At 35.7% G+C, this 27,470-nt stretch overlaps 1 protein-coding gene across 1 annotated transcript; it reads left to right on the plus strand.

Moving 5' to 3' along the window:
- Positions 1 to 1,267: 1,267 nt before the first annotated feature.
- Positions 1,268 to 27,450, plus strand: LOC128643457 (5'(3')-deoxyribonucleotidase, mitochondrial-like; the record flags this gene model as incomplete). The annotated part of the gene is made up of 2 exons (XM_053696306.1): positions 1,268 to 2,186; positions 27,350 to 27,450. Coding segments are annotated over exons 1-2 (362 nt in total), but the record flags the coding sequence as incomplete, so codon positions are not given.
- Positions 27,451 to 27,470: the final 20 nt, after the last annotated feature.

Below are 27,470 nucleotides of genomic sequence, written 5' to 3' on the forward strand. Positions count from 1 at the left end.
TTGCAAGTTATTGGTTTTAATATTTTATTGTTTTATTATTACCTTATAATTATATATGAAATAACCATTTTTTAGATATTTATACATTTTTTGGGCCTCCTATTATTAGCGCTGGTTACATTTCACCCATATCCCTTTTGTAATACATTTTGTTTTAGAAATATTTGGAAAAGATATTTCATTATTTGGGGGACAGTGTTTCTAGCTGCTTTTATTAGGGTGTCCTCATTTTTATACATCATTTCTATACATCATTATACCCTGATTTATGTGTAGTTGACTCCCATAACTTTGTCAGGTCCAGAGCTTATACTACTACTAGTTAGTGGTATATTCTATTTTTCACATTTTTTTTTTATATATATATATATATGTGTGTGTGTATTATATATATATATATATATATATATATATATATATATATATATATATATATATATACACACACACACATATATATATGTATATATAAATATATATACACACACACACATATATATATGTATATATAAATATATATACACACACACACATATATATATGTATATATAAATATATATACACACACACACATATATATATGTATATATAAATATATATACACACACACACATATATATATGTATATATAAATATATATACACACACACACATATATATATGTATATATAAATATATATACACACACACACATATATATATGTATATATAAATATATATACACACACACACACATATATATATATATACACACACACACATATATATATGTATATATAAATATATATACACACACACACATATATATTTGTATAGTTTTTGTGTAAAATATATTGATATATTGCAAACTTTGCTGCCAATCAATAGCAAAACAAAACTGAGAGTTTATAATCCTTAAAGTTTTAATAAAGTAACAGAATTATAACTTAGTGTGGTACCTTTTCTTTATTAGTTTGTGTATGCTTTTACCATAGTTACATTTAGGTAAAGCTGGGATTTATAATCAGTTTACATACATAGTTCAATTCTATATTTGCTTTGCAGTATGCCAGCAGTTTGTTTACTAATGTATCTGCAGCTAGTACAATACTAATGTTGTTATAGCTGCAGTATCTATGCAAATAAAAAAAACAAATACCAGATTTTAATATAAAAAGGTAAACTGATGTTTTATTGTAATATTTTACAAGCAAGTCTGACAGCAGCAAGGGCTTGCATGCACCTTAGGTTACTGGTAGCCTGTCTCTTTAAGAGGAAGCAGCTTGTCCCTACAAGGCAACAGAAGCACAGGAACTGCAGAGTCAGAGCTGTTTGTCACTGCACTGCAGAGCTCACTGTCATCTCCCTGCAGAGCTGTATGTTATGCAATGCACAGCCGAGTTGTGTTCTCCCCAGCAACGTAAGGACACCTCCCTGCAGCTGATCCCAAAGGCATTTCCCTTCTGCACCGCTTTCTTATGGGCAGCTGCACACCCAGGCTCCGCCTCTGCTGCACACACTCTCAAAGGTCTATTTGCAAGACTGGACTTATAGGAAATGCTGCATTGCTCTGCACTGATATAAGTCTGCCATCTGTCTTCCCGTGCAAAAGTGACAGGACCCACGAGTGGCATTTTACCAGAATGATTCTGCAATCCCTTCATTGTATGTTGTTGCTGTCAATGAGGACTTTGGTGCTGAATGAATGGGACTGAGTAAGGCTCATTTCAGATGGATGGCAATTATTATAGTTATACAGGGACTTTGGTTAAGGTCATAAGGCCATATATATACTTACAATAAGGTCCATATAGTATCATTATGTACTCTCTCTGAGCTTATCAAACTTCTGAGAATTGTTTTTCTACTGGATGTGTGCAGAGCAACTGCTGAATTAACCAAAAGCAATATTCTATTCTGTATAATGCTTGCCTAGGTCTGTTACCATGCTCACGTTAAACCGCCTTCTGCGCCATTTCACTATGCTTTCTGCCAACCTGTGTACACAAAACTACAGAACATGTTCCTCTACTACTGCCAGGAGATTGCGGGTGCTGGTAGACATGGATGGGGTGCTGGCAGACTTTGAAGGTGGTTTCTTGAAGAAATTCCAAGCTCGGTACCCTGAGGAACCCTATATTACACTTGAGGATCGCAGAGGATTCTGGGTATCCGAACAATATGAACATTTGAAGCCTGGGCTAGATGTAAGTTTCTCAGAGCACTTAAAATATTTATAAAAGGCAGAGTAATTTAAATACGCTTTTATTTACTGAAATTGGTGAATAGGGATAGATGATACAGGAATTCATTGCATGTTAAAAGGATATAAAAGCGTAAAAGAACATACTTTAAAGTGAATGTAGATTTTCACAAATGAAAGCCCTGTTTTTAAAGTGAAGGTAAATTTTCATGTGAAAGTGCCCAGTTTTTTAAAAAAACTATTAAAAACAAGGGCACTTTCATTCATGAAAAATTGACATTTCAGCTGTTTTTTTTTTAAAATATACTTACCTTTTCTTCTTGAAGCCGCTCCAGTGCTTCACCAGCCCGTCGCAAGCCTCTTCATACGTGCAATGACGATTTCGGCATCCTCCAATCGCGGCTTCCCCCCGGGGTAATCATTGCCTGAGGCAACGCCATGATTGGAGGAAGACGGTTTCGTCATTGCTGGGTAAGTAAACCAGGAAGAAGCAGGTGGGGCATCGTTTCAGAACGGCGATCCGGTGTTTCAGAAGAACAAGGTAACTATTTTTAAAATATGGTGATATGCATGAAAGTTTACATTGCAGCCGTTTTTTAAAAATGCTTACCTTTTATTCCTTGCAAGCGTGGAACACCGGAGCAGTGATTCCCCCGCTCCAGGTTGTCTCTTCTTTTGTCAGAAATTACAAATCCGGCTTCCTCCAATCACAGCGTGGCCTCAGGAAATGTCTGCTCTGGGGGGGGAAGCCGTTATTGGAGGAAGCCAAATTCGTCATTTCTGACGTAAGAAGAGAGGACCTGGTGCGGGGGAATCGCTGCTGCGGTGTTCCAAGCTTGAAAAGAATAAAAGGTAAGTATTTTAAAAAAACGGCTGCAATGTAAACTTTCATGAATGAAAGTGCCACTGGTTTTAATAGTAGTTTTTAAAACAGGGCTTTCATTCGTGAAAACTTACATTCACTTTAACGAGTTAGAGAGCATTTTTTATTTTTGCACTATTGATTGCATAGAAATCTTTGTTAAACTCCAGCGAATGGGTTAAACAATTAGGACTCAAAATTCTTTAGTAAAGTTTAATTGATTTTTCTAAACAAAAATCTTCAAGTCTATTGGGATATTTGTAGAAAGTTAAAGTGAATGTAAAGTTTAATGAATAAGTGTCCGGTTTTTAAAAATACTCTTAAAAACAGGGGCACTTTCATTCATTAAACTTTACATTGAAGCATATTTTTTATAATACTTTTTATTTATGAAAACAGACCGATGATCCTCCGATCACAGTTCCTGCTGTACTTACCATATCAATGACGAATCTGGCTTCCTCCAAACATTGCGTGACCTCATGAGTTAGACGCTGGGGTGCTTGCAACGATTGGAGGAAGCTGGATTCGTCATTGCTGTGCAAAGTACAGTAGGAGCTGCGGGCGGAAGATGTTTTTTATAAATAAATGGTATATAAAAAACACCTCAATGTAAAGTTTAATGAATGAAAGTGCCCCTGTTTTTAAAAGTATTTTTAAAAAACAGGCACTTAATCATTAATCTTTACATTCACTTAAAAAGGGACATGACACAAAAGCATTTTCTTTCATGATTCAGATAGAACATGTAATTTTTAAGCAACTTTCTAATTTACTCCTAGAGGCCCATTTATCAAGCTCCGAATGCTCCGAAGAGCCGTGTTTCTGGCGAGTCTTCAGACTCGCCAGAAACATCAGTTATGAAGCAGTGGTCTAAAGACCGCTGCTCCATAACCCTGTCCGCCTGCTCTGAGCAGGCGGACAGGAATCGCAACAATTCAACCCGATCGAGTACGTTTGGGTTGATTGACACCTCCCTGCTGGCGGCCCATTGGCCGCGAGTCTGCAAGGGGCGGCGTTGCACCAGCTCTCCGCATTCAGCGAGGTCTTGCGGACCTGATCCGCACTGTCGGATAAGGTCCGCAAGACCTTTGATAAATTGGCCTCCTATTATCAATTTTTCTTCGTTCTCCTGCTATCTTTATTTAAAAAGCAGGAATGTGACGCATAGGAGCCAGACCATTTTTGGTTGAGAACCTGGGTTATGCTTGCTTATTGGTGGGTAAATGTAAGCCTCCAATAAGCAAGCGCTATCCATGGTGCTGAACCTAAAATCGATTGGCTGCTAAGATTTACATCCCTGCTTTTAAAATAAAGATAGCAAGAGAACGAAGAAAAATTGATAATAGGAGTAAATTAGAAAGTTGCTTAAAATGTCATGCTCTATCTGAATCATGAAATAAAAAAAATGTGTTCAGTGTCCCTTTAACTTCTATTATCAAATTTTCTCCATTTTCTTTTGAAAATCAGGGACATAAGCTCAGGAGCATGCACGTGTCTGGACCACTATATGGCAACACACCAGACACCTACCTAGGTATCTCTTCAACAAAGAATACTATGGGAGCGAAGCAAATTTGATAATAAAAGTAAACTGGAAACTTTCTAAAATGTGTATGCTTTGTCTAAATTACTAAACAAAATGTTTGGGTTTTATTTCCCTTAAAGTCGGCGCCAGAGAAGCATTGCACTACTGGAACGTAGCTGAACACATCTGATGAACCAATGACAAGAGATATGTGTGTAGTCACCTTTTACCAACTAGCTTCCAATAGTGCTTTGCTGCTTCTGAGCACCAAGAAAACAAAGTAAAATTGATAAGAGAAATAAACCGAAAAGTCTTAAAACTACATGCTCTATTTTAACCATGTAAGTTTCATTTTATTTTTATGTCCCTTTAAATGACATCACACATGTAGCTTGTTTTAGTTATAAATGTGAGGCCTACATTTTGCAATTCAGTAGATGAAATGACCTGCTTGAGAGATAAAGTTGTCTGTTTCGGGAAACAGGAGTTAAGAAGCAGCGGTCTTAAGAGGCTGTAGACATCAATCCGCCCGATCGCATACGATCGGGTTGATTGACACTCCCCGGGTAGCGGCCGATTGGCCACAAATCTGCAGGGGGCGGCATTGCACAAGCAGTTCACCAGAACTGCTTGTGCAATGATAAATGCAGACAGTGTATGCTGTCGGCATTTATCGATGTGCAGCGGACATGCTCTCTACAGCGGATCATGTCCGTGCGCACTATGATAAATCTACCCCTATGTGTTAACCCTTTGCTGTTAAAAACGTAGGGCCAGATTACAAGTGACGTGTTAATTAACGCTCCTGCTCGAGTAAATAGAAGTAAGCTTTTTGCGCTCGTCAGGTTGCGCTTGTATTATGAGTTGAAAGTAAACTTTTTTACTCGCATGCTAACCCGATGAGCGCAGAAAGCCGAACTTAGAATATTGTGTGTGCGTTCACGTATTCCCCTATAGAAGTAAAAAAAGTGGGAAACTCTCCACTATTGCGCAAACCTGATTGTGTATTCTCATGTGCACTAACCTGATATGAATATATATATACAGGGAGTGCAGAATTATTAGGCAAGTTGTATTTTTGAGGATTAATTTTATTATTGAACAACAACCATGTTCTCAATGAACCCAAAAAATCATTAATATCAAAGCTGAATAGTTTTGGAAGTAGTTTTTAGTTTGTTTTTAGTTATAGCTATTTTAGGGGGATATCTGTGTGTACAGGTGACTATTACTGTGCATAATTATTAGGCAACTTAACAAAAAACAAATATATACCCATTTCAATTATTTATTTTTACCAGTGAAACCAATATAACATCTCAACATTCACAAATATACATTTCTGACATTCAAAAACAAAACAAAAACAAATCAGTGACCAATATAGCCACCTTTCTTTGCAAGGACACTCAAAAGCCTGCCATCCATGGATTCTGTCAGTGTTTTGATCTGTTCACCATCAACATTGCGTGCAGCAGCAACCACAGCCTCCCAGACACTGTTCAGAGAGGTGTACTGTTTTCCCTCCTTGTAAATCTCACATTTGATGATGGACCACAGGTTCTCAATGGGGTTCAGATTAGGTGAACAAGGAGGCCATGTCATTAGATTTTCTTCTTTAATACCCTTTCTTGCCAGCCACGCTGTGGAGTACTTGGACACGTGTGATGGAGCATTGTCCTGCATGAAAATCATGTTTTTCTTGAAGGATGCAGACTTCTTCCTGTACCACTGCTTGAAGAAGGTGTCTTCCAGAAACTGGCAGTAGGACTGGGAGTTGAGCTTGACTCCATCCTCAACCCGAAAAGGCCCCACAAGCTCATCTTTGATGATACCAGCCCAAACCAGTACTCCACCTCCACCTTGCTGGCGTCTGAGTCGGACTGGAGCTCTCTGCCCTTTACCAATCCAGCCACGGGCCCATTCATCTGGCCCATCAAGACTCACTCTCATTTCATCAGTCCATAAAACCTTAGAACAATCAGTCTTGAGATATTTCTTGGCCCAGTCTTGACGTTTCAGCTTGTGTGTCTTGTTCAGTGGTGGTCGTCTTTCAGCCTTTCTTACCTTGGCCATGTCTCTGAGTATTGCACACCTTGTGCTTTTGAGCACTCCAGTGATGTTGCAGCTCTGAAATATGGCCAAACTGGTGGCAAGTGGCATCTTGGCAACTGCACGCTTGACTTTTCTCAGTTCATGGGCAGTTATTTTGCGCCTTGGTTTTTCCACACGCTTCTTGCGACCCTGTTGACTATTTTGAATGAAACGCTTGATTGTTCGATGATCACACTTCAGAAGCTTTGCAATTTTAAGAGTGCTGCATCCCTCTGCAAGATATCTCACTATTTTTGACTTTTCTCAGCCTGTCAAGTCCTTCTTTTGACCCATTTTGCCAAAGGAAAGGAAGTTGCCTAATAATTATGCACACCTGATATAGGGTGTTGATGTCATTAGACCACACCCCTTCTCATTACAGAGATGCACATCACCTAATATGCTTAATTGGTAGTAGGCTTTCGAGCCTATACATCTTGGAGTAAGACAACATGCATAAAGAGGATGATGTGGTCAAAATACTCATTTGCCTAATAATTCTGCACTCCCTGTATATATATATATATACAGTGGAGGCTACTCCATTGGAGCACACTCGCACGTGCCCCCCACAGCCCAGAGGAAAGAAAAAAAGCCCAGAGAAAAGAAAAAAAAAAAAACAGAAAAAAAAATATAATTTTTCAAAAAAAAAATATATTTTTTTTTTACCCCCAGAAGAAAAAAAATTTGTTTCTATTTTTTTTTTAATACATTATTATTATTATTTGTTGTGCCCTGCCTGGCCCCCTACTGTTTGAACTGAACATACACATCATCACAGTGACAGTCACACACCCAGCCACTGTACTGCTGTACACTTATCCAGTCCCTAAGCGCACGTGCGATAGAGAATCTATGGCACTGTGTCTGTGCGCATGCTAAATTTGGCTGCTGCGCAGCTCCCAGCCTCCTCATCCCCTTAGACGGCTGATCGCACACTTCAGCCTGTGCGAGGGGTGGGAGGCGTTAAGAGCGAGCCCAGGCAGCAGCCAGTGACACAGGAGAAGAGCCGAGTCTGAGCGTCATCACTAACAGTCACGTGATGACGCTTGAGACGCTCCTCCCAGCTCAACGGCGCGAAATCTCATTGCGGAGATAGTCGTTGAGCTGAGAGGAGCTCAATTTGTGTTGTCTTGTTCTGAGACTCTGAGTGACACTGTCTGCCCGCTCTGGCGATATTTTGAGTCTGACTCTCTGAGATATCAATCATATTATACTACTTATATAAATATTTGGCATTAATTATCCAGCAGCAATTATTATCCATCCCAGGATTCCCATCTCAGTTTCATCTGACTACTGACTTGAGGACTCACTTACAGTTACTTAGTTACTTAGATTAGTTAGCGGCAGCAGGCAGGCTGAGGCCTGAGGGTGAGGCAGGAGGCAGTTAGATAGATAGAGTTAGTTTTTTCTCTGACGCTCACTACAGCAACAGCCAGAAGTTGACCAAGGTGCCAGGGGCAGGCCAGCTACACAGTACAGAGGCCTGCAGTGCAGAGCAGCCATAGACTGAGACAAGACAGAGTAGAGAGGAGTTAAGTAGGACTCAGGGAGAGCCTGGAGACCATATTTAATTAATAATTTTTTAGACTAGACTCTAGACTAGAGATAGAGAGTGGACAGTTTAGAATTTTTTTTTGTAAAACTTATTTAAATTTACTAGTTTAAATAACACAGCCAGCATACTAATTTTAGAGATCTTGAGTACAGTACTGTACAGTATTTTACACAGTCTGGACTGTCACAGAGAGACTGAGAGGCCTGAGCAGCAGAGTAGTTTTAATTACATAATTTACATTTACTAGTTGACCGTTGACGGCTGTCGCGGCTGCTGCTTGTTGTAAATATAATAATACTATAAAAGTTTTTAATTTTTTTCCTAGTTTTTTAAAAAGCAGTTAACTGCTGTAGCCTGCAGATAGGCAGTAAACCTGCATAGATATAGTTATATATTTTATAACAACAAAAATACTTCTTAACTACAAGTTAGATATTTTAGAACAGCAAAACTTTTTACCTACAAGTTATATATTTTAGAACAGCAAATCTTTTTACCTACAAGTTATCTATTTAAGAACAGCAAAAATACTTACCTACAAGTTAGATATTTTAGAACAGCAAAACTACTTACCTACAAGTTAGATATTTTAGAACAGCAAAACTTTTTACCTGCAAGTTATATATTTTAGAACAGCAAAAGTACTTACCTACAAGTTCTATATTTGATATCAGCTGTAAAGCTAATTACCTACAAGTTATATATTCCATAAAAAACGCCAAACGACTGGCCTACTAGTTTTAGACAGTTGACCGTTGACGGCTGTCGCGGCTGTTGCTTGCTATAATTAGAATACTATCAAAGTATTTTAGTTGTTAATTATTTTCATATTTTTTTACAAAGTAGTTAACTGCTGCAGACTGCAGCTAGGCATTAAACCTGCATATAGTTATATATTTTATAACAAGAAAAAAGCTTACCTACAGTTAGATATTTTAGAACAGCAAAACTTTTTACCTCCAAGGTATATATTTTAGAACAGCAAAACTTTTTACCTACAAGTTATCTATTTTTGAACAGCAAAAATACTTACTTACAAGTTAGATATTTTAGAACAGCAAAACTACTTACCTACAAGTTAGATATTTTAGAACAGCAAAACTTTTTACCTGCAAGTTATATATTTTAGAACAGCAAAAGTACTTACCTACAAGTTCTATATTTTATATCAGCTGTAAAGCTAATTACCTACAAGTTATATATTCCATAAAAAACGCCAAACGACTGGCCTACTAGTTTTAGACAGTTGACCGTTGACGGCTGTCGCGGCTGCTGCTTGCTATAATTAGAATACTATCAAAGTATTTTAGTTGTTAATTATTTTCATATTTTTTTTACAAAGTAGTTAACTGCTGCAGACTGCAGATAGGCATTAAACCTGCATATAGTTATATATTTTATAACAAGAAAAAAGTTTACCTACAGTTAGATATTTTAGAACAGAAAAACTTTTTACCTCCAAGGTATATATTTTAGAACAGCAAAACTTTTTACCTACAAGTTATCTATTTTAGAACAGCAAAAATACTTACCTACAAGTTAGATATTTTAGAACAGCAAAACTACTTACCTACAAGTTAGATATTTTAGAACAGCAAAACTTTTTACCTGCAAGTTATATATTTTAGAACAGCAAAAGTACTTACCTACAAGTTCTATATTTGATATCAGCTGTAAAGCTAATTACCTACAAGTTATATATTCCATAAAAAACGCCAAACGACTGGCCTACTAGTTTTAGACAGTTGACCGTTGACGGCTGTCGCGGCTGCTGCTTGCTATAATTAGAATACTATCAAAGTATTTTAGTTGTTAATTATTTTCATATTTTTTTTACAAAGTAGTTAACTGCTGCAGACTGCAGATAGGCATTAAACCTGCATATAGTTATATATTTTATAACAAGAAAAAAGCTTACCTACAGTTAGATATTTTAGAACAGCAAAACTTTTTACCTCCAAGGTATATATTTTAGAACAGCAAAACTTTTTACCTACAAGTTATCTATTTTAGAACAGCAAAAATACTTACCTACAAGTTAGATATTTTAGAACAGCAAAACTACTTACCTACAAGTTAGATATTTTAGAACAGCAAAACTTTTTACCTGCAAGTTATATATTTTAGAACAGCAAAAGTACTTACCTACAAGTTCTATATTTGATATCAGCTGTAAAGCTAATTACCTACAAGTTATATATTCCATAAAAAACGCCAAACGACTGGCCTACTTGTTTTAGACAGTTGACCGTTGACGGCTGTCGCGGCTGCTGCTTGCTATAATTAGAATACTATCAAAGTATTTTAGTTGTTAATTATTTTCATAGTTTTTTACAAAGTAGTTAACTGCTGCAGACTGCAGATAGGCATTAAACCTGCATATAGTTATATATTTTATAACAAGAAAAAAGCTTACCTACAGTTAGATATTTTAGAACAGCAAAACTTTTTACCTCCAAGGTATATATTTTAGAACAGCAAAACTTTTTACCTACAAGTTATCTATTTTAGAACAGCAAAAATACTTACCTACAAGTTAGATATTTTAGAACAGCAAAACTACTTACCTACAAGTTAGATATTTTAGAACAGCAAAACTTTTTACCTGCAAGTTATATATTTTAGAACAGCAAAAGTACTTACCTACAAGTTCTATATTTTATATCAGCTGTAAAGCTAATTACCTACAAGTTATATATTCCATAAAAAACGCCAAACGACTGGCCTACTAGTTTTAGACAGTTGACCGTTGACGGCTGTGGCGGCTGCTGCTTGCTATAATTAGAATACTATCAAAGTATTTTAGTTGTTAATTATTTTCATATTTTTTTTTACAAAGTAGTTAACTGCTGCAGACTGCAGATAGGCATTAAACCTGCATATAGTTATATATTTTATAACAAGAAAAAAGCTTACCTACAGTTAGATATTTTAGAACAGCAAAACTTTTTACCTCCAAGGTATATATTTTAGAACAGCAAAACTTTTTACCTACAAGTTATCTATTTTAGAACAGCAAAAATACTTACCTACAAGTTAGATATTTTAGAACAGCAAAACTACTTACCTACAAGTTAGATATTTTAGAACAGCAAAACTTTTTACCTGCAAGTTATATATTTTAGAACAGCAAAAGTACTTACCTACAAGTTCTATATTTTATATCAGCTGTAAAGCTAATTACCTACAAGTTATATATTCCATAAAAAACGCCAAACGACTGGCCTACTTGTTTTAGACAGTTGACCGTTGACGGCTGTCGCGGCTGCTGCTTGCTATAATAAGAATACTATCAAAGTATTTTAGTTGTTAATTATTTTCATAGTTTTTTACAAAGTAGTTAACTGCTGCAGACTGCAGATAGGCATTAAACCTCCATATAGTTATATATTTTATAACAAGAAAAAAGCTTACCTACAGTTAGATATTTTAGAACAGCAAAACTTTTTACCTCCAAGGTATATATTTTAGAACAGCAAAACTTTTTACCTACAAGTTATCTATTTTAGAACAGCAAAAATACTTACCTACAAGTTAGATATTTTAGAACAGCAAAACTACTTACCTACAAGTTAGATATTTTAGAACAGCAAAACTTTTTACCTGCAAGTTATATATTTTAGAACACCAAAAGTACTTACCTACAAGTTCTATATTTTATATCAGCTGTAAAGCTAATTACCTACAAGTTATATATTCCATAAAAAACGCCAAACGACTAGCCTACTAGTTTTAGACAGTTGACCGTTGACGGCTGTCGCGGCTGCTGCTTGCTATAATTAGAATACTATCAAAGTATTTTAGTTGTTAATTATTTTCATATTTTTTTTACAAAGTAGTTAACTGCTGCAGACTGCAGATAGGCATTAAACCTGCATATAGTTATATATTTTATAACAAGAAAAAAGCTTACCTACAGTTAGATATTTTAGAACAGCAAAACTTTTTACCTCCAAGGTATATATTTTAGAACAGCAAAACTTTTTACCTACAAGTTATCTATTTTAGAACAGCAAAAATACTTACCTACAAGTTAGATATTTTAGAACAGCAAAACTACTTACCTACAAGTTAGATATTTTAGAACAGCAAAACTTTTTACCTGCAAGTTATATATTTTAGAACACCAAAAGTACTTACCTACAAGTTCTATATTTTATATCAGCTGTAAAGCTAATTACCTACAAGTTATATATTCCATAAAAAACGCCAAACGACTGGCCTACTTGTTTTAGACAGTTGACCGTTGACGGCTGTCGCGGCTGCTGCTTGCTATAATTAGAATACTATCAAAGTATTTTAGTTGTTAATTATTTTCATAGTTTTTTACAAAGTAGTTAACTACTGCAGACTGCAGATAGGCATTAAACCTGCATATAGTTATATATTTTATAACAAGAAAAAAGCTTACCTACAGTTAGATATTTTAGAACAGCAAAACTTTTTACCTACAAGTTATATATTTTAGAACAGCAAAACTTTTTACCTACAAGTTATATATTTTAGAACAGCAAAACTTTTTACCTACAAGTTATATATTTTAGAACAGCAAAACTTTTTACCTATAACTTATATATTTTAGAACAGCAAAACTACTTACCTACAAGTTCTATATTTTATATCAGCTGAAAAGCTAATTACCTACAAGTCATATATTTTATAACAGCTGCAAAACTACTTACCTACAAGTTGTATATTTTATAACAGCTGCAAAGCTAATTACCTACAAGTTGTATCATTTATAACAGCTGCAAAGCTACTAACCTACAAGTTTTATATTTTATAACATCAAAACTACTTGTCTAAAAGTTATATATATTATAACAGCAAAACTACGTTGTCTAAAAGTTATATATATATTATAACAGCAAAACTACTTACGTACAACGGTACAAGTTATATATTTTATAACAGCAAAGGACTGTTCTTTGTGTGTAAACTAAGAGTTAAGATGGCACTTAGTAAAATTAGTGTGTCTGAGCTAAAGCAATTACATTTTTCAACATTGCCCATGGAAAGAAAAATGGAAATTAAAATGCTCCGGCCAACACCTAGGCTTAACCTTACCCAGGTAACAAAATGTAAAACTAGAGATTTCAGAAGAGAATTCAAACCCGAGGTATATGATAAATATCCATGGATTTGTGGCTGTGAATTATCTAACAGGCTCTTTTGTTTTTATTGTCTCCTGTTTGCAAAACAAAGTGGTGAATCAAGCTGGGTGAGTTCTGGTGTCGCCGATTTATCACATTTAAGTCAAAAAATAAATAAACATAGTTGCTCCCAATCACATTTAAACTCCACATTAGAGTTTAATTTGTTAGGAAGGGTTGATATTCGACAACAACTTGACAGTGCATATCGTTTAAATATTAAAAAACATAATGAGCAAGTAACGAAAAATCGTTATGTTCTTTCGAAAATAATTAATTGTATTTTATTTTGCGGCGCATTTGAACTTGCACTTCGAGGACATGATGAACGCGAGGATTCATTAAATCCAGGCATTTTCAGAGGTCTTATAAACTTCTCAGCAGAACTTGATGCATCTCTAAAAGAACATCTTGCTAGTGCCACTGTTTTTAAAGGAACGTCAAAAGAAATTCAAAACGATTTATTAGACTGTATGCTTACTGTTTGCCAGAACCAAATAAAAAAGGAAATCTCAAAAGCAAGTTTTGTAGCAGTGATAGCAGATGAAACAACTGATGTTTCATCTGCCTTCCAATTGGTTGTTGTTTTTCGATACATTATAGGTAACGGTCAACCGGTTGAGAGATTCTGGGAATTCACTAATCCAGCTGGACATGATGCAGAATCTATAGCTACATGTATCCAGAATAATTTGGAAAAAGTTATAGACAACCCAGAAAAATTGATATCACAGAGTTACGACGGTGCAAGCGTGATGAGTGGTCAGCATGCAGGTGTTCAGGCTATAATTAAACGTACCTACAAGAATGCACATTTTGTGCATTGCTACGCACATCAACTCAATTTGATTGTCAGCCAAGCAAGCAGTCAGAATCAACAAGTTCGAGTATTTTTTTCTAACCTAAGTGACATTACTAACTTTTTTAGTAACTCGCCACAACGGATAGCTATTCTAGATGAAACTGTTAGAAGAAGGATACCTCATGGTTCAGCCACCAGGTGGAATTTCAAGAGTCGAACCGTCAATACAGTGTTTGAAAACAGGGAACAGTTAATTGAATGTATGGAAAAAATAGAGTCAACATCGAAAAAAGAAATAGCAATAAATCAAGCAGGGGCTATTCGGCGTATGTTACAAGACTCGGTATTTGTGTTTTGGCTTTCAGTTTTTAACAATATTATGCCACATGTAGATGTGTTATACAACCAACTTCAGAAAACACTAACAGACGCGGCACTTATTCGAAAACATGTTAACACTTTCCAGCAGACAATGGAAAACGAAAGGAAAAGAATGGACACAGTGATCATGACGATATCAGAAACAGAGGAAACATCAAGGAAAAGGAAGAGAGAAAATATTCACATTACTCAGACTGTGGCAGCTAAAGAGATATGCGATGTTATCACGAATCAAGTAAAAGATAGATTTTCTTTTATAACTCACTACTCGGCTGTTTCTCTCCTCCAAGCGGAAAAATTTGCAGATTACGAGAAAAATTTTCCAAATCAGCTTCTTGAACAAACATCAGCGGTTTATGACATATTACAGAAAGATCGCCTGAAAACGGAACTAGGAGTAATTTACAGAAGACCAGATTTCCGAAATATGAATGGTGCCATCAGTCTTCTACAGTTTGTAATAGAAAATAACTTGGACAGTACTTTTTCGGAGACCTACAAACTGTTGCAAATTATTTCGACTATTCCCGTGACAACTGCTGAGGCTGAGAGATGTTTCTCAACTTTAAAACGAGTTAAGACATTTCTAAGGAGCACCATGACTGAGGAAAGACTGACTGCTCTAGCCATGCTCACAATTGAAAAACAATTGATCAATGACATGCCTACATTCACTGAAAATGTTATTGATTTATTTGCCTCAAAAAAAGACAGGCGGATTGACTTAATTTACAAAAATTGTACTTGAGTTATCAACATTCTGTTTTAATCTTTACCTTTGAAGTTAATTATTAAGCACTAGTGTAATAGAAATAATCTTCTTTTGTAGAAAGTAAAATGTTGGTGTATTTATCTTAATGTTGCCACAGCCTTTGGCTGCATTGCCTAATATCGAACACTGGGGGCTAGGGCAACAATAATTGAGATGTGGTTTTATTTCTCTATAAAGTGGAAGGTTCTTTAAATCCAGGAATATATTTTCATAAATGTACATTCAAGAGTATACCCTGATGAACCCCTGAGACACACACTGGCTGTGGGGGTGAAACGGTCGTTGGTATTGTTGTGTTTGCAACACTTATGGGTGTTGTTTCAGGAGCAAGGTCGAATTAACTCCTGTATTTTCATGAACATTTCTTGGTTAAAATATGGTTTTCTAGCTCGCATGGCTATCATATACCAGTTTAGAATGGAGTGCTGCCCTATCTATTTCCTTTTGGGCAGTAAACTGTGAGATGGAGAACTCAACCTAATCTCTCTTTATTTCCTGCAACGGTGCAAGTGATTTAAGCAGTTGGGAGAGCTGCGCTTCAAGTGACGGTACATCTTGGTAGAGAGTAACGGCTTTTCAGTGAGCAGCGCTGAGGGGAGACCTGGTTTCTTTCCAGTATAGCCGGACACAGAGTCATCTCATCTATCAGCTATCAGCTATAACACAAGTAAATGCAAGTGGTGGAAAGTGTGTATGTTTTTTATGATACTTCTTGAAACAGACGGCATTTGCTGCAAAGCTTTCGGAGAAGCCTGGTTCTTCTTTTTCTCATCAGCCGCTTGCCGAGCCTACATACACACCCCTTTGCGAACAAGCCACGGATTGGATTTCGGTGACAACTGGGAAACTCCTCTCTTGTGACGTCAGACGCAAACATACAGGCTTCGTGTGAGCGGTGCACCCGCTAAGAGGTTACCAAACATAAAGCTAAGTTTGCCTGTTTTACAAGGATATTATTTCCTACACCTTGTCACACATGGAACTTGTGTATACGTATTTCATTATACGGACAATTCTTGCTTTAATCTGATAAGTGTATGCATCGTTTGATTAATAGGCTGTGAATTGTATATCTTTAAGCCTGTATATGCTCTCATCTTGCTTTGTCTTTCTAATGAAGTATACCCTTCTATCTTATGTTTCACAGTGTGATATTTGCACGCTTGACTAGCTGTGTATACAATAATATATATGCATATAATATATACCCTGTGATGTTAGCTTCTTGAGATAGAAATTAGCATACGTATGCTTAGGCAGTTAACTCTTCATTTCTATTTTACCTTGATTTGTTCTTTTTTAAACTTAGGTTACTTTTGCCTGGCCTGGCCAAATTTAGTAACTTACTATATGTGTTTGGGAAAATAAATTGGAATATATTTTAAATAACAGTCGTTCTGTGTGCTCTTTGAATCCCTTGCTTTTTTCAAATTACTAACATATAATTTGAATATTTCTCTTTCTAAAATTTATTTTTCATAAATCTAAATAAGGGTAGCACCAGTTTTGGACTTAGACAGCATTTATAGATCTACTCTCTCATATTTTCTTTACTTAGTGTACATTCAAGATACTTATTATTTCGCAGCTTTGATTAATCATTTGGTTAATATATATGTTATTATATAATTTAACTGAGCATGTATATTTTAACACTAGACATGGGTATACTGAAGAGTATGGATTCTTGTATATTAATTTAAATATTAGACATGGTCATAATATTAAATATTATAAATATATATATATATATATAAATATATATATATATATATATATACTTCCTACTGATAATATCTTAAGAGATTAACTTAATAGTCATTTTGCAAACAGGATCTTGTTTTTATTGTCTCCTGTTTGAAAAACAAAGTGGTGATTCAAGTTGGGTGAGTTATGGTGTCGCCGATTTATCACATTTAACTCCAAAAATATAAATAATTGCTACTAATCACATTTTTACTCCCCATTAGAGTTTAATTTGCTATGAAGGATTGATATTCGCCAACAACTTGTCAGTGCATATTGTTTGAATGTTAAAAAACACAAACATCAAGTAACCACAAATCGTTATGTTCTTTCCCAAATTATGAATTGTATTCTATTTTCCGGCGCATTTGAGCTTTCACTTCGAGGACATGATGAACGCGATGATTCATTAAATATTGGGAGACTTAAAAGGATTGTAATTTAATACTTAGTTAGTATGATACTAATAATCAGCTATACTATAGTATTAACTATTTGAAATCAATTGATTAATCATTTCATATTCTGATATTACATTGCATTTAATTAGAATTCTGTAGTGATTAATTTATTGTAACAATATTTATATTTCCTTATTATCCCACTTTAATATAAATATATTCCATATTTGAAGTCATTCCTTAATAAAGTATAGGAGTATATAAAACTATATGAAAATTAGGTACAAGTCATTTCATATGAAATTTTGTCTTCTATATGCTTGGATCGATTCTGAGCTAGAAAACCTTTCCAGACGTATATGTGGATTCAGACCTTCAAAAGTATTGTTAGTCTCATCATTTGTATATCATACAAGGGATAATTACTTTCCTGAAGATTGAGCATATCTGAACTAAAGTACAGAATTGTTTCTCTGTCACCCCAGAGAGGTAACATGGTTATCTTGTTTGTAGAGATCTAATCTCATTAAGCGATGAAGTAAAGAATCTTTTGAAGCTTAAACTTTAACAAATGTTCCCTTTGTATATTTTTTAGATATCCTGCCTGTGAGCTGTATTGGAGCATAGTATTTATATATAATTGAAGTTACATTTCATAAAAATATATTTCATATCTCTGAGTACATTACTTTAATACAGTTTGAGTGCATGAAATCATATACAGTTGTATGCAAAAGTTTAGGCACCTCTGACAATTTCCATGATTTTCAGTTATAAATAATTGGCTGTTTGGATCAGTAATTTCATTTTGATCTATCAAATAAATGAAGGACACTGTAAAAATTCAGTATTGAAATTAGGTTTATTGGATTAACAGAAAATGTGCAATATGCATCAAAAGAAAAATAGACAGGTGCATACATTTGTGCACCCTTGTTATTTTGTTGATTTGAATACCTGTAACTACCTAGCACTGATTAATTGGAAGACAAAATTGGTTTGGTGAGCCCATTAAGCCTTAAACTTCATAGACAGGTGTATCCAATCATGAGAAAAGGTTTTAAGGTGGCCAATTGCAAGTTGTTCTCTATGACTCTCCTCTGAAGAGTGGTAACATGGGGGCCACAAAACAACTCTCAAATGACCTAAAAACAAAGATTGTTCAACATCATGGTTTAGAGGAAGGCTACAAAAAGTTATTGCATAGATTTAAGATGTCAGTGTCCACTGTGAGGAACATAGTCAGCATGGTGAGGATATGGAAGACCACAGGCACAGTTCTTGTTAAGGGCAGAAGTGGCAGGCCAAGTAAAATATCGGATAGGCAAAGGATGATAAGAACGGTCAAAAACAGCCCACAGACCACCTCCAAAGACCTGTACTACTGGGAATATTGTTGAGGGTCTCATGGATTACACTCAATATCAGCAGATACTTGAGAATAATGTTGAGGAATTAGTCACAAACTTCAGTTGAAGTTACCCCCAGGCCGGGGCTGGATATTTCAAGAAGACGATGACCAAAAACACTGCTGGTTCAAATGGGTGGGGCCATTTGATGGGCGTGACTTTCACAAAGGGGTGTGTTTTTAAAAATGGGTGTGTCTTGTTAAAAGGGGCGTGGTTTTAAAAAGGGGCGTGTTTTTCAAAGAGGCGTGGCTTTCGAATAGGGGCAGGGTCTTGTGCACCCCCATCCTAAAAATTCACCAGCCGCCACTGTATATATATATATATATATATATATATATATATATATATATATATATATATATATATATATATATATATATATATATATATATACTGTATATGCATATCTATTTAAAAATACTTAGAACATATTCTGCTATGTGCAGAACATTAGCATGTGAAATATTTACAGTAAATACATAGTTAAACAATTTATTAAATATGAATATTGCATATTTTTTTTCTTCATGTTTTCATCTACTTAATGGCAAGGGGCTCTAATGCATTTATATATATGTCTATATATGTGTACATACGTACTTATGTGTTTATATGTGTATATATGTATTCACAGACATATATACACATATAAATACATATGTATACATATATACATATATATATATATATATATATATATATATATATATATATATATATATATATATATATATATATATATATATCTTTAGACATTTATATATATGTATCTCTATGTTAAAGCCCTTTGCCTGTCTTTTTTTTTCTAACACCTCATATCTTTGAGCCTTTATAACTTGTGTGCAATGTTTTGTCTTATTAATGTTTATTAGATAGTGTTATTATGAGTGTAACTATACTTTGTATTGTATTTTTGATGTGTTTTGTGCAACTTTTTAATTTTGTGAAACAGTTAAACAGAGCTCTAAAGTCATGGTACTCATTCAAGCTTAGATTGCGATTGTGCTCAAGCGATCGTGTTTACTTTCAACTCGTACTACAAGCAGTAAGCTGAACGATAAACCCTTTATCACTCGCGCGCAAATGTTTGTGCTCCACTCATAATATGGCCCATAGGGTTCAATTACAACTGATCAGCGATTAGCGGCCAAAAATGATTTTTGCTTTCTTTCCAAATTGGTCATTGAGTTTATTGGGTATTTAGTTTGTTTTTAAAATAGAAACTGGGAACTAACCTGAATCTGACTGATACAATAGCCTATTCACACGTCTTAATGTTACAGTAGGTTTAATCAATTAACTCCTTTGTTTACTATGGAAAGGAAATACCAATTTACATGTGTGACTAATCTATTTGCAATCCAAATCCATCCTCATCACTGATTAAAGGGACAGTTTACTCAAAAATTTTCTCCCCTTTAATTTGTTCCCAATGATCCACTTTACCTGCTGGAGTGTATTAAATTGTTTACAAGTAGCTCCTTTACCCTTATATTGGCATTTGAAATTGTTGATTTAGCATGTGGTATCCCCACCTATTCTGAAAGTTTGTGGCCGCGCGTACCAGCTATAGATAAGCTTTGTAAACACAGCCAGCAGAAGAAATTACACTCCCAGTGTGATAAAGCAGATATAAGGTAATAAAATGTTGATTTTCCATTGTTCTCTCAAAGTATTGGTGATTGTTTTAAGGACAGATATAAGATAAAGAAGCAGTTATATGTGTACAATGTGATACAGTAATGAGATCTGATTATACCTACAAGCTCAACCTATTTTATTAGGCTGTGGCTTCAAAACACAAAATCAGAGCTTTAATATACAGAAATAAACCTTAAAAAGCTAATTTTCAGACATTTTTTACTCTGCAGTTGGTAAAAAAAGCAATTGTAAACACATTAAGGGGAAAACTATTTTACAGTATACTGTCCCTTTAACCATCTGAATGCCATTTATATCTTAGCATGATGGACATACTACAGTAGTCAGATCAGGACCCTAACATCTACAAATGGTGTGTAGTAATCTCTTAAAGTAAATGTTTGAGTCTAAGTCACACCCTTACTGTCGTGATTGTCACTAACAGTAGAGGCGTCTTCATAACTGGACTTTTAAACGTGAGTTCTATAGGAACCTATTGCAATCGGTTACCAATTCGCACCACTGGTAAACCATCTGAACGCCAATTATATGTTGGCAGATGGGAATACTGCGTTCAATTTTCCATCGCTATATATTTTAGTTTTAAAAGTATTGTATTTTACGTATTCTATTTTACGTATTGTATTGTATTTTAGTTTGAAAAGTATTGTATTTTACAATATTTATTTTGATTGTATGTTAAAGCACTGTTTCCGTTTTGACGTGATCTGAAAACAAGATGGTGACTACTGGTTTGTATTGAAAGAAAGGACTTATGATATATTCTTATACTTGATTTTAACAGTATTGAAACTTTTGAGCGTGAACCCGCTCCATTTCAATATTGTTTCTACATAGAAGATGCTTAAACGATATTGCGCTTTTATGACCGGGTTTTTATAGGGGATGTTTTATAGGGCACCTTTATGCATGCTAAGTCCCAACACGGTCATGACAGTGAGTTTCAAAATGCTTGCGCTTTCATTATTGAGCTCACTTTCATGGGGGCGCAATCTAGTTTATAAGCTCAATAATGTCAATTCAAGCACACTTTGAAACACACTTTAAAGGCACAATCTTGTTTGAACAACTTCTAGGCAGATAAAATGTTGCAATGGAGCAGGTTCACACTCTACAGTTTCAGTTCTGTTAAAATCCAGTAAAAGAAGATATTATAAATCCTTTCAATAGAAACCTGTAGTCGCCATCTTCTTTTTAGATCACGCCCAAAATGAGAACTGTTCATATTCTTTGGCAAAAATGTCTCAAGAAATAAAATGGTTAATAGGGATAATTAAATATGAAATTTGAGCTTGGTGGGCATGCCTCTGATGAAGTAGGCTAGAGCCATACGAAACGCGTCAGGCTATGTCAACATTGTTGACGCTGCCTCTCTCGACACCCAGCGTTAGTCATATCGGCTTACTGACAAGCAGCAGGAGTCGAGAAGGTGAGAACTATTCATCAGTTTGTTTTTCTTGGACATAGAGGACTCATACAGTAGAGGAAAGTGACACCGTACATCTGTGAACTGTGTAGGCGCGAGGAAGGTGTACTCTTATTGGAACACATTTGTGGAGAGGTGCACGACACAAGACCTAAATTGAGAGCTGAACACAGAACTCTCTCCTCTAAACCAGTGATTCTCAACTGCAGTCTTCAAGTACCCCCAACAGCCCAGGTTTGCATAGGTGAAATAATCATCTGATGGTTGAGAGAAAGTTACCATGGTATTCAGCTGATTACTTTACATGTACACTGGTTCAGCTATAATGAAAACCTGACTTATTGGGGGTATTTGAGAACCGCATTTGAGAAACACTGCTCTAAAAAAGCCGGGATAATACCCTCTTCTACATTGGAAAACTTTGTATATGCCCTTATTTATACCGTATATATAACTGTCTGAATGTGTGAGTGTGATTCTTACTGTTTTTAATATTAACATAATTGTGTTTTAATTTATATTAGTTGTGCTTCTGTTATATTTTTGCTATATGTTTATGTATGAACCTATAAATATGTAATTGTATGCCCTGACATGTGTAGACGCCTATACAATAATGATGAATAGAACTTTAATGAGTCAATATCACATATGTTTATATACTTCTGCAATCTCTCCTGTGAGTGTTTTGCACATGTGCAAGATAAAATACTTTTTCCAAATAGTCTCTGAATAGTTGCAAAGATGTCTCCAAAATCCCATTTCAAGTGCCTTGAGGTGTCGAGTTTGAAAAGTTAAAACTGGCCTCAAAAATGGATTGCGATCAACGAGATGTTTTTGTCCGCATAGTAAAAATCGGATTTTTAACAAGGATGCTAAAACACGTTTGTTGGTGCAAGAAAGAGCCAAACATGCGCTATTGATTGCGTCAAATCGAAAGGTGGCAGACCCGATAATTACCATTGAGCAATCTCAAAACTGTAATGAATTAGATCATTCTATTATGCATGATTTTACATATTGTACACATAAAAAAAGAAATCGTGCACAATCGATTAAAGTGATTGAAAAGTTGTGTCATGTTCAAAGCGGTATTTGTTACATCTTTTGAGATAAACATTTCATTCATCATTTTATTTTTTAAACAAAAATAAAGTTATTAATACTTAAAACTTTCATTCCGAGTGTCCCGTATTCCACCCGTATTTTTATGACGTTTTTGTTGGCATCCAGTTGAAATCCAGGCCGTTAGGTGACCAGGACTTTAGCAAAACTGCCCCCTCTATCTACAGCGCATACTAAAGTTACTTAACAGAGTTAAAAAGTAAAAGTGTGCTCCCGTATGACGCATGTGTGTTGGTCACTCAAGGGAATTCCATCTAATTTCACAGTTATTAAATTAAAATGCTCTTTCAGTCTAGGGGATTACGATCGCAGCGAAATGAGACACAACTTAGCTCTCTACTACATGAGTAAGCAATGAATAGCGAGCTACATCCGACTGAGCATAGAGCAGGAAGTATAATGGGGGCAGAGCAAGGCGCGGTAACAATAAAAGTTTACATGACAAATATAAATTGTTTTGCAATAAATTTTTTTTTAAAAAAGTAGCAATTTTACTAATTCAGGGATAGCCAACCTACAGGAATGCTTAAAGAGGCGCAACTTGACAATCACTTTAAGCAAATCGTATGCACGTGTTTCCAAATTTGTGAACACCATCAATAATTCTTATGCTTCTGCCCAGCAAGTGATTACAAACAGCCCCTGCAAGTGACATGAGGGCCTGCATGCCCAGCAGCTAACTGTGCCCTTCACCCTAAGGGGACGAATTATCATTGTGCGAGCTGACATGATCCGATATTGCGAATCATGTCCGCTGCACATCCATAAATGCCAATAGCATACGCTCTCTGCATTTATCATTGCACCAGCATTTCTTGTGAACTGCTGGTGCAATGCCGCCCCCTGCAGATTCGCGGCCGTTAGCAGGGGGTGTCAATCAACCCGATCGTATTCGATCGGATTGATTTCTGGCGATGTCTGTCCGCCCGCCTCAGAGCAGACGGACAGGTTATGGAGCAGCGGTCTTTAGACTGCTGCTTCATAACTTGGCTCGCCAGAAACACGTAGCATCAAGCTCCATACGGAGCGTGATAAATATGCCCCTTAGGGACAATTATGGGATAATTATTTTGCGTAACCCAGGTATCTCTTCCCCTCAGTCCCCAAGAGGGGTGAAGCACAAGCCTGTTTGTACAGAGAGGCTGGATAATCTCATGCTTACTGCAGGCCAATGCCCCATTTATTTGTAGCTTTTTAACTTTATCTATGCTGCATGGAGATAAACAAAAGAACCTCTCCTACTGCCTGGGGCATCCCAACAATAACTTTGTATATAGCAGAGGTTTGTCTGGCCTGTTTAATAATAGCCTGTAATAGTCTGTGAACCACCTTTTTTGTCATTGTGTTCACAATTTAGCTAAATGGGGCCACTCTGGTGCTGCATTATTTTATTTATTTGCATGTTAAAAAAAGGAAAGGAAAGGTTGTGTAAATTTAATTTGATTTAAAGGAGCACACGTCAAAATTTAAGTATATTTTGTGATTGGCTGATGGCTGTCACATGATGCTGGGGGAGGGAAAATTAGATTGACATAGAATTTGCCATAAAAAATATTCTACTGCTCATTTAAAATTCAAAGTATGTGCTTTTGCATTGTCCTTTTATTGTGTATTTGTCAGTTGTTAAATTCAACTGTATTTAGTGGTCCTTTAAAGGGACACAAAACCCAATTGTTTTCTTTCATGATTCAGATAGAGCATGCAATTTTAAGCAACGTTCTAATATACTCCTATTATATATTTTTCTTTGTTTTCTTGCTATCTTTATTTGAAAAAGCAGGAATGTAAGCATAGGAGCCAGCCCATTTTTATTAAGCACCTGGGTAGCGCTTGCTGATTGGTGGCTATATTTAGCCACTAATCAGCAAGCGCGACCCAGAGTGCTAAACCAAAAATGGACCGGCTCCTAAACTAAAAAGATACCAAGAGAACAAAGAAAATTTGATAATAGGAGTAAATTAGAAAGTTGCTTAAAATTACATGCTGAATCATAAAAGAAAAAAAAAATGGGTTTCATATCCCTTTAACCCCTTAGTGACCAAACCGTTTTTTCAATTCTCTTACGTTAAGGACCAGGGCTGTTTTTACATTTCTGCGGTGTTTGTGTTTAGCTGTAATTTTTTCAGTTTATTTTCATCATATCATATAATTTACTATAAAAAAAAATGATAAAATATGATAAAAAATTGAAAAAAAAATATATATTTTTTTAACTTTGAACCCCAAAATCTGTTACACATCTACAACCACCAAAAAACACCCATGCTAAATAGTTTCTAAAGTTTGTCCTGAGTTTAGAAATACCCAATGTTTCCATAGGGTGGCCCTCTCTCCATCAGTTACTGACCGGAGGGTACTGTACGATGCCTCAATATCGAAGCATCGCTGCAAACCCTGAGAGCAGCTGGAAGTGATCGCTTCCAGCGCTCACTTTGACCAAGGACGTGCTAGATACGTCCGCAGTCGTTAATGGACGTTTTTTGGAGGACGTATCTAGCACGTCCTCGGTCGTTAAGGGGTTAAAAAAAAAGAAATAATCTCTTGTTAGTCATCAGAATGTTGTGCTTAGACCTTTCTTTTGTGGGCACCATCTGGAACAAATCAATTTGAAACAACTAATGAGCTGAGTAAAAATACCATTCTTAAAGGGACGCAGTACCTAAAAATTTTTGAGTGCATGAAAGAAGCACAGCTAAAGGGATATGAAACCACAAACAATTATTTTGTGATTCTGACAGAGCATACAATTAAAAAAAAATCTGTTCCCATAGTATTCTTTGTTGAAGAGATACCTAGGTAGGCATTTGGAGCACTAAATTGCAGGACACTCTTGCAAATGGATAACATTCTTGCAAAACCGCTGCCATATAGTGCTCTAGGCTTCTGCACCCTCCCAAGCCTACATCCCTGCCTTTTAATAAAATAGAACGAAGAACATTTCATAATAGAAGTAAATTAGAAAGATGCTCTATTTAAATCGTGAGAGAAACATTTTGCATTTAATATCACTTTAAACATGTCATTTAAAACGAAGGTTAAAGGAATAGCAAAGTCAAAATTATACTTGCATGAATCAGATAGAGAATGTCATTTTAAAACAGTTTTAATTTCAAAGTAAATTTTCAAAATTTTCAAACGTACTTTGTTCTCTTGGTATCCTGTGTTGAAGTACATATCCTCCACTAATGGGAGTTCGCTGGTGATTGGTTCCTACATAGAATGGAGCTTGATGCAGATGTCTTAAGATCACTGCTCCTTAACTCGCCCGCCTGCTCTGAGGCAGTGTACAGCAATCCGCCTGATCAAATACTATCAGGTTGATTGACACCCCCTGCTAGCAGCCAATTGGCCGCAAATTTGCAGGGGGCGGCATTGCACAAGCAGTTCACCAGAACTGCTTGTGCAATGGTAAATGCAGACAGCGTATGCTGTCGGCATTTATCGGTGTGCGTCGGACATGATCCCTACAGCGGATCATGTTTGTTTCCCCCCCCCCTGGCAGAGAAGATTGTGACTTACATGCTGGGAAAATATAAATTTCTAATATATTTTTTTAAATAGTTAAAAAGTTTGGAATTTTAAATAAGTTTGGATTTTGCAAATACAGATTTAGGAATTTGTTCCTGTATAATTAAAACCTACAATAAATAAATACATTAAGCTAAGCACAAACCACTTAGGGTAAGTCTCACAGTTAAAGTAAATGTAAATTTAGATGATAAAGTTCCTGGTTTTTAAAAATCCGATTAAAAACAGGGGCACTTTATAAATATTTAAAATTTACATTTCACTCATGTTGTGAAAATACTTACCTTTTAATCTTGTCAGCCGCTCCAGCGATTCCCCCGGTCGTCGCAAGCCTCTTCATACATCAGAAATGACGGATCGGTCATCCTCCAATCACGGCTTCCCTCCTGGGGGAATCAGTGTCTGATTCAACGCCGTGATTGGAGGAAGCAGGATTCCTCATTTTAGACCCTGGAAGAGGCTTTGCGACGGGCGGAGGAAGCGATGCAGCGGCTGTCAAGATTAAAAGGTAAGTATTTTCACAACACGAGTGAAATGTAAATTTTGATGAATTAAAGTGCCCCTGTTTTTAATCAGATTTTTAAAAACCGGGCACTTTATCATCTAAATTTACATTCACTTTAATGTTATCAATAATAATATTGAATGCATAGAGCCTGTATTATATTGCATTATAAACCACATCTAACAAGTAACTATCTTATTTTCTTATCGCAGAAGAAAGCTACCAGTATATGGGAGGCAAAGAATTTTTTCCTGGACCTTGATCCTATTGAAGGTGCAGTGGAGGCTGTGAAAGAGATGGCAAATTTGGCAAAGTAAGTTGAACCTCTAAAAA

Source organism: Bombina bombina, unplaced genomic scaffold (assembly GCF_027579735.1).
Source record: "Bombina bombina isolate aBomBom1 unplaced genomic scaffold, aBomBom1.pri scaffold_1011, whole genome shotgun sequence".
Classification (NCBI taxonomy): Eukaryota; Metazoa; Chordata; class Amphibia; order Anura; family Bombinatoridae; genus Bombina; species Bombina bombina.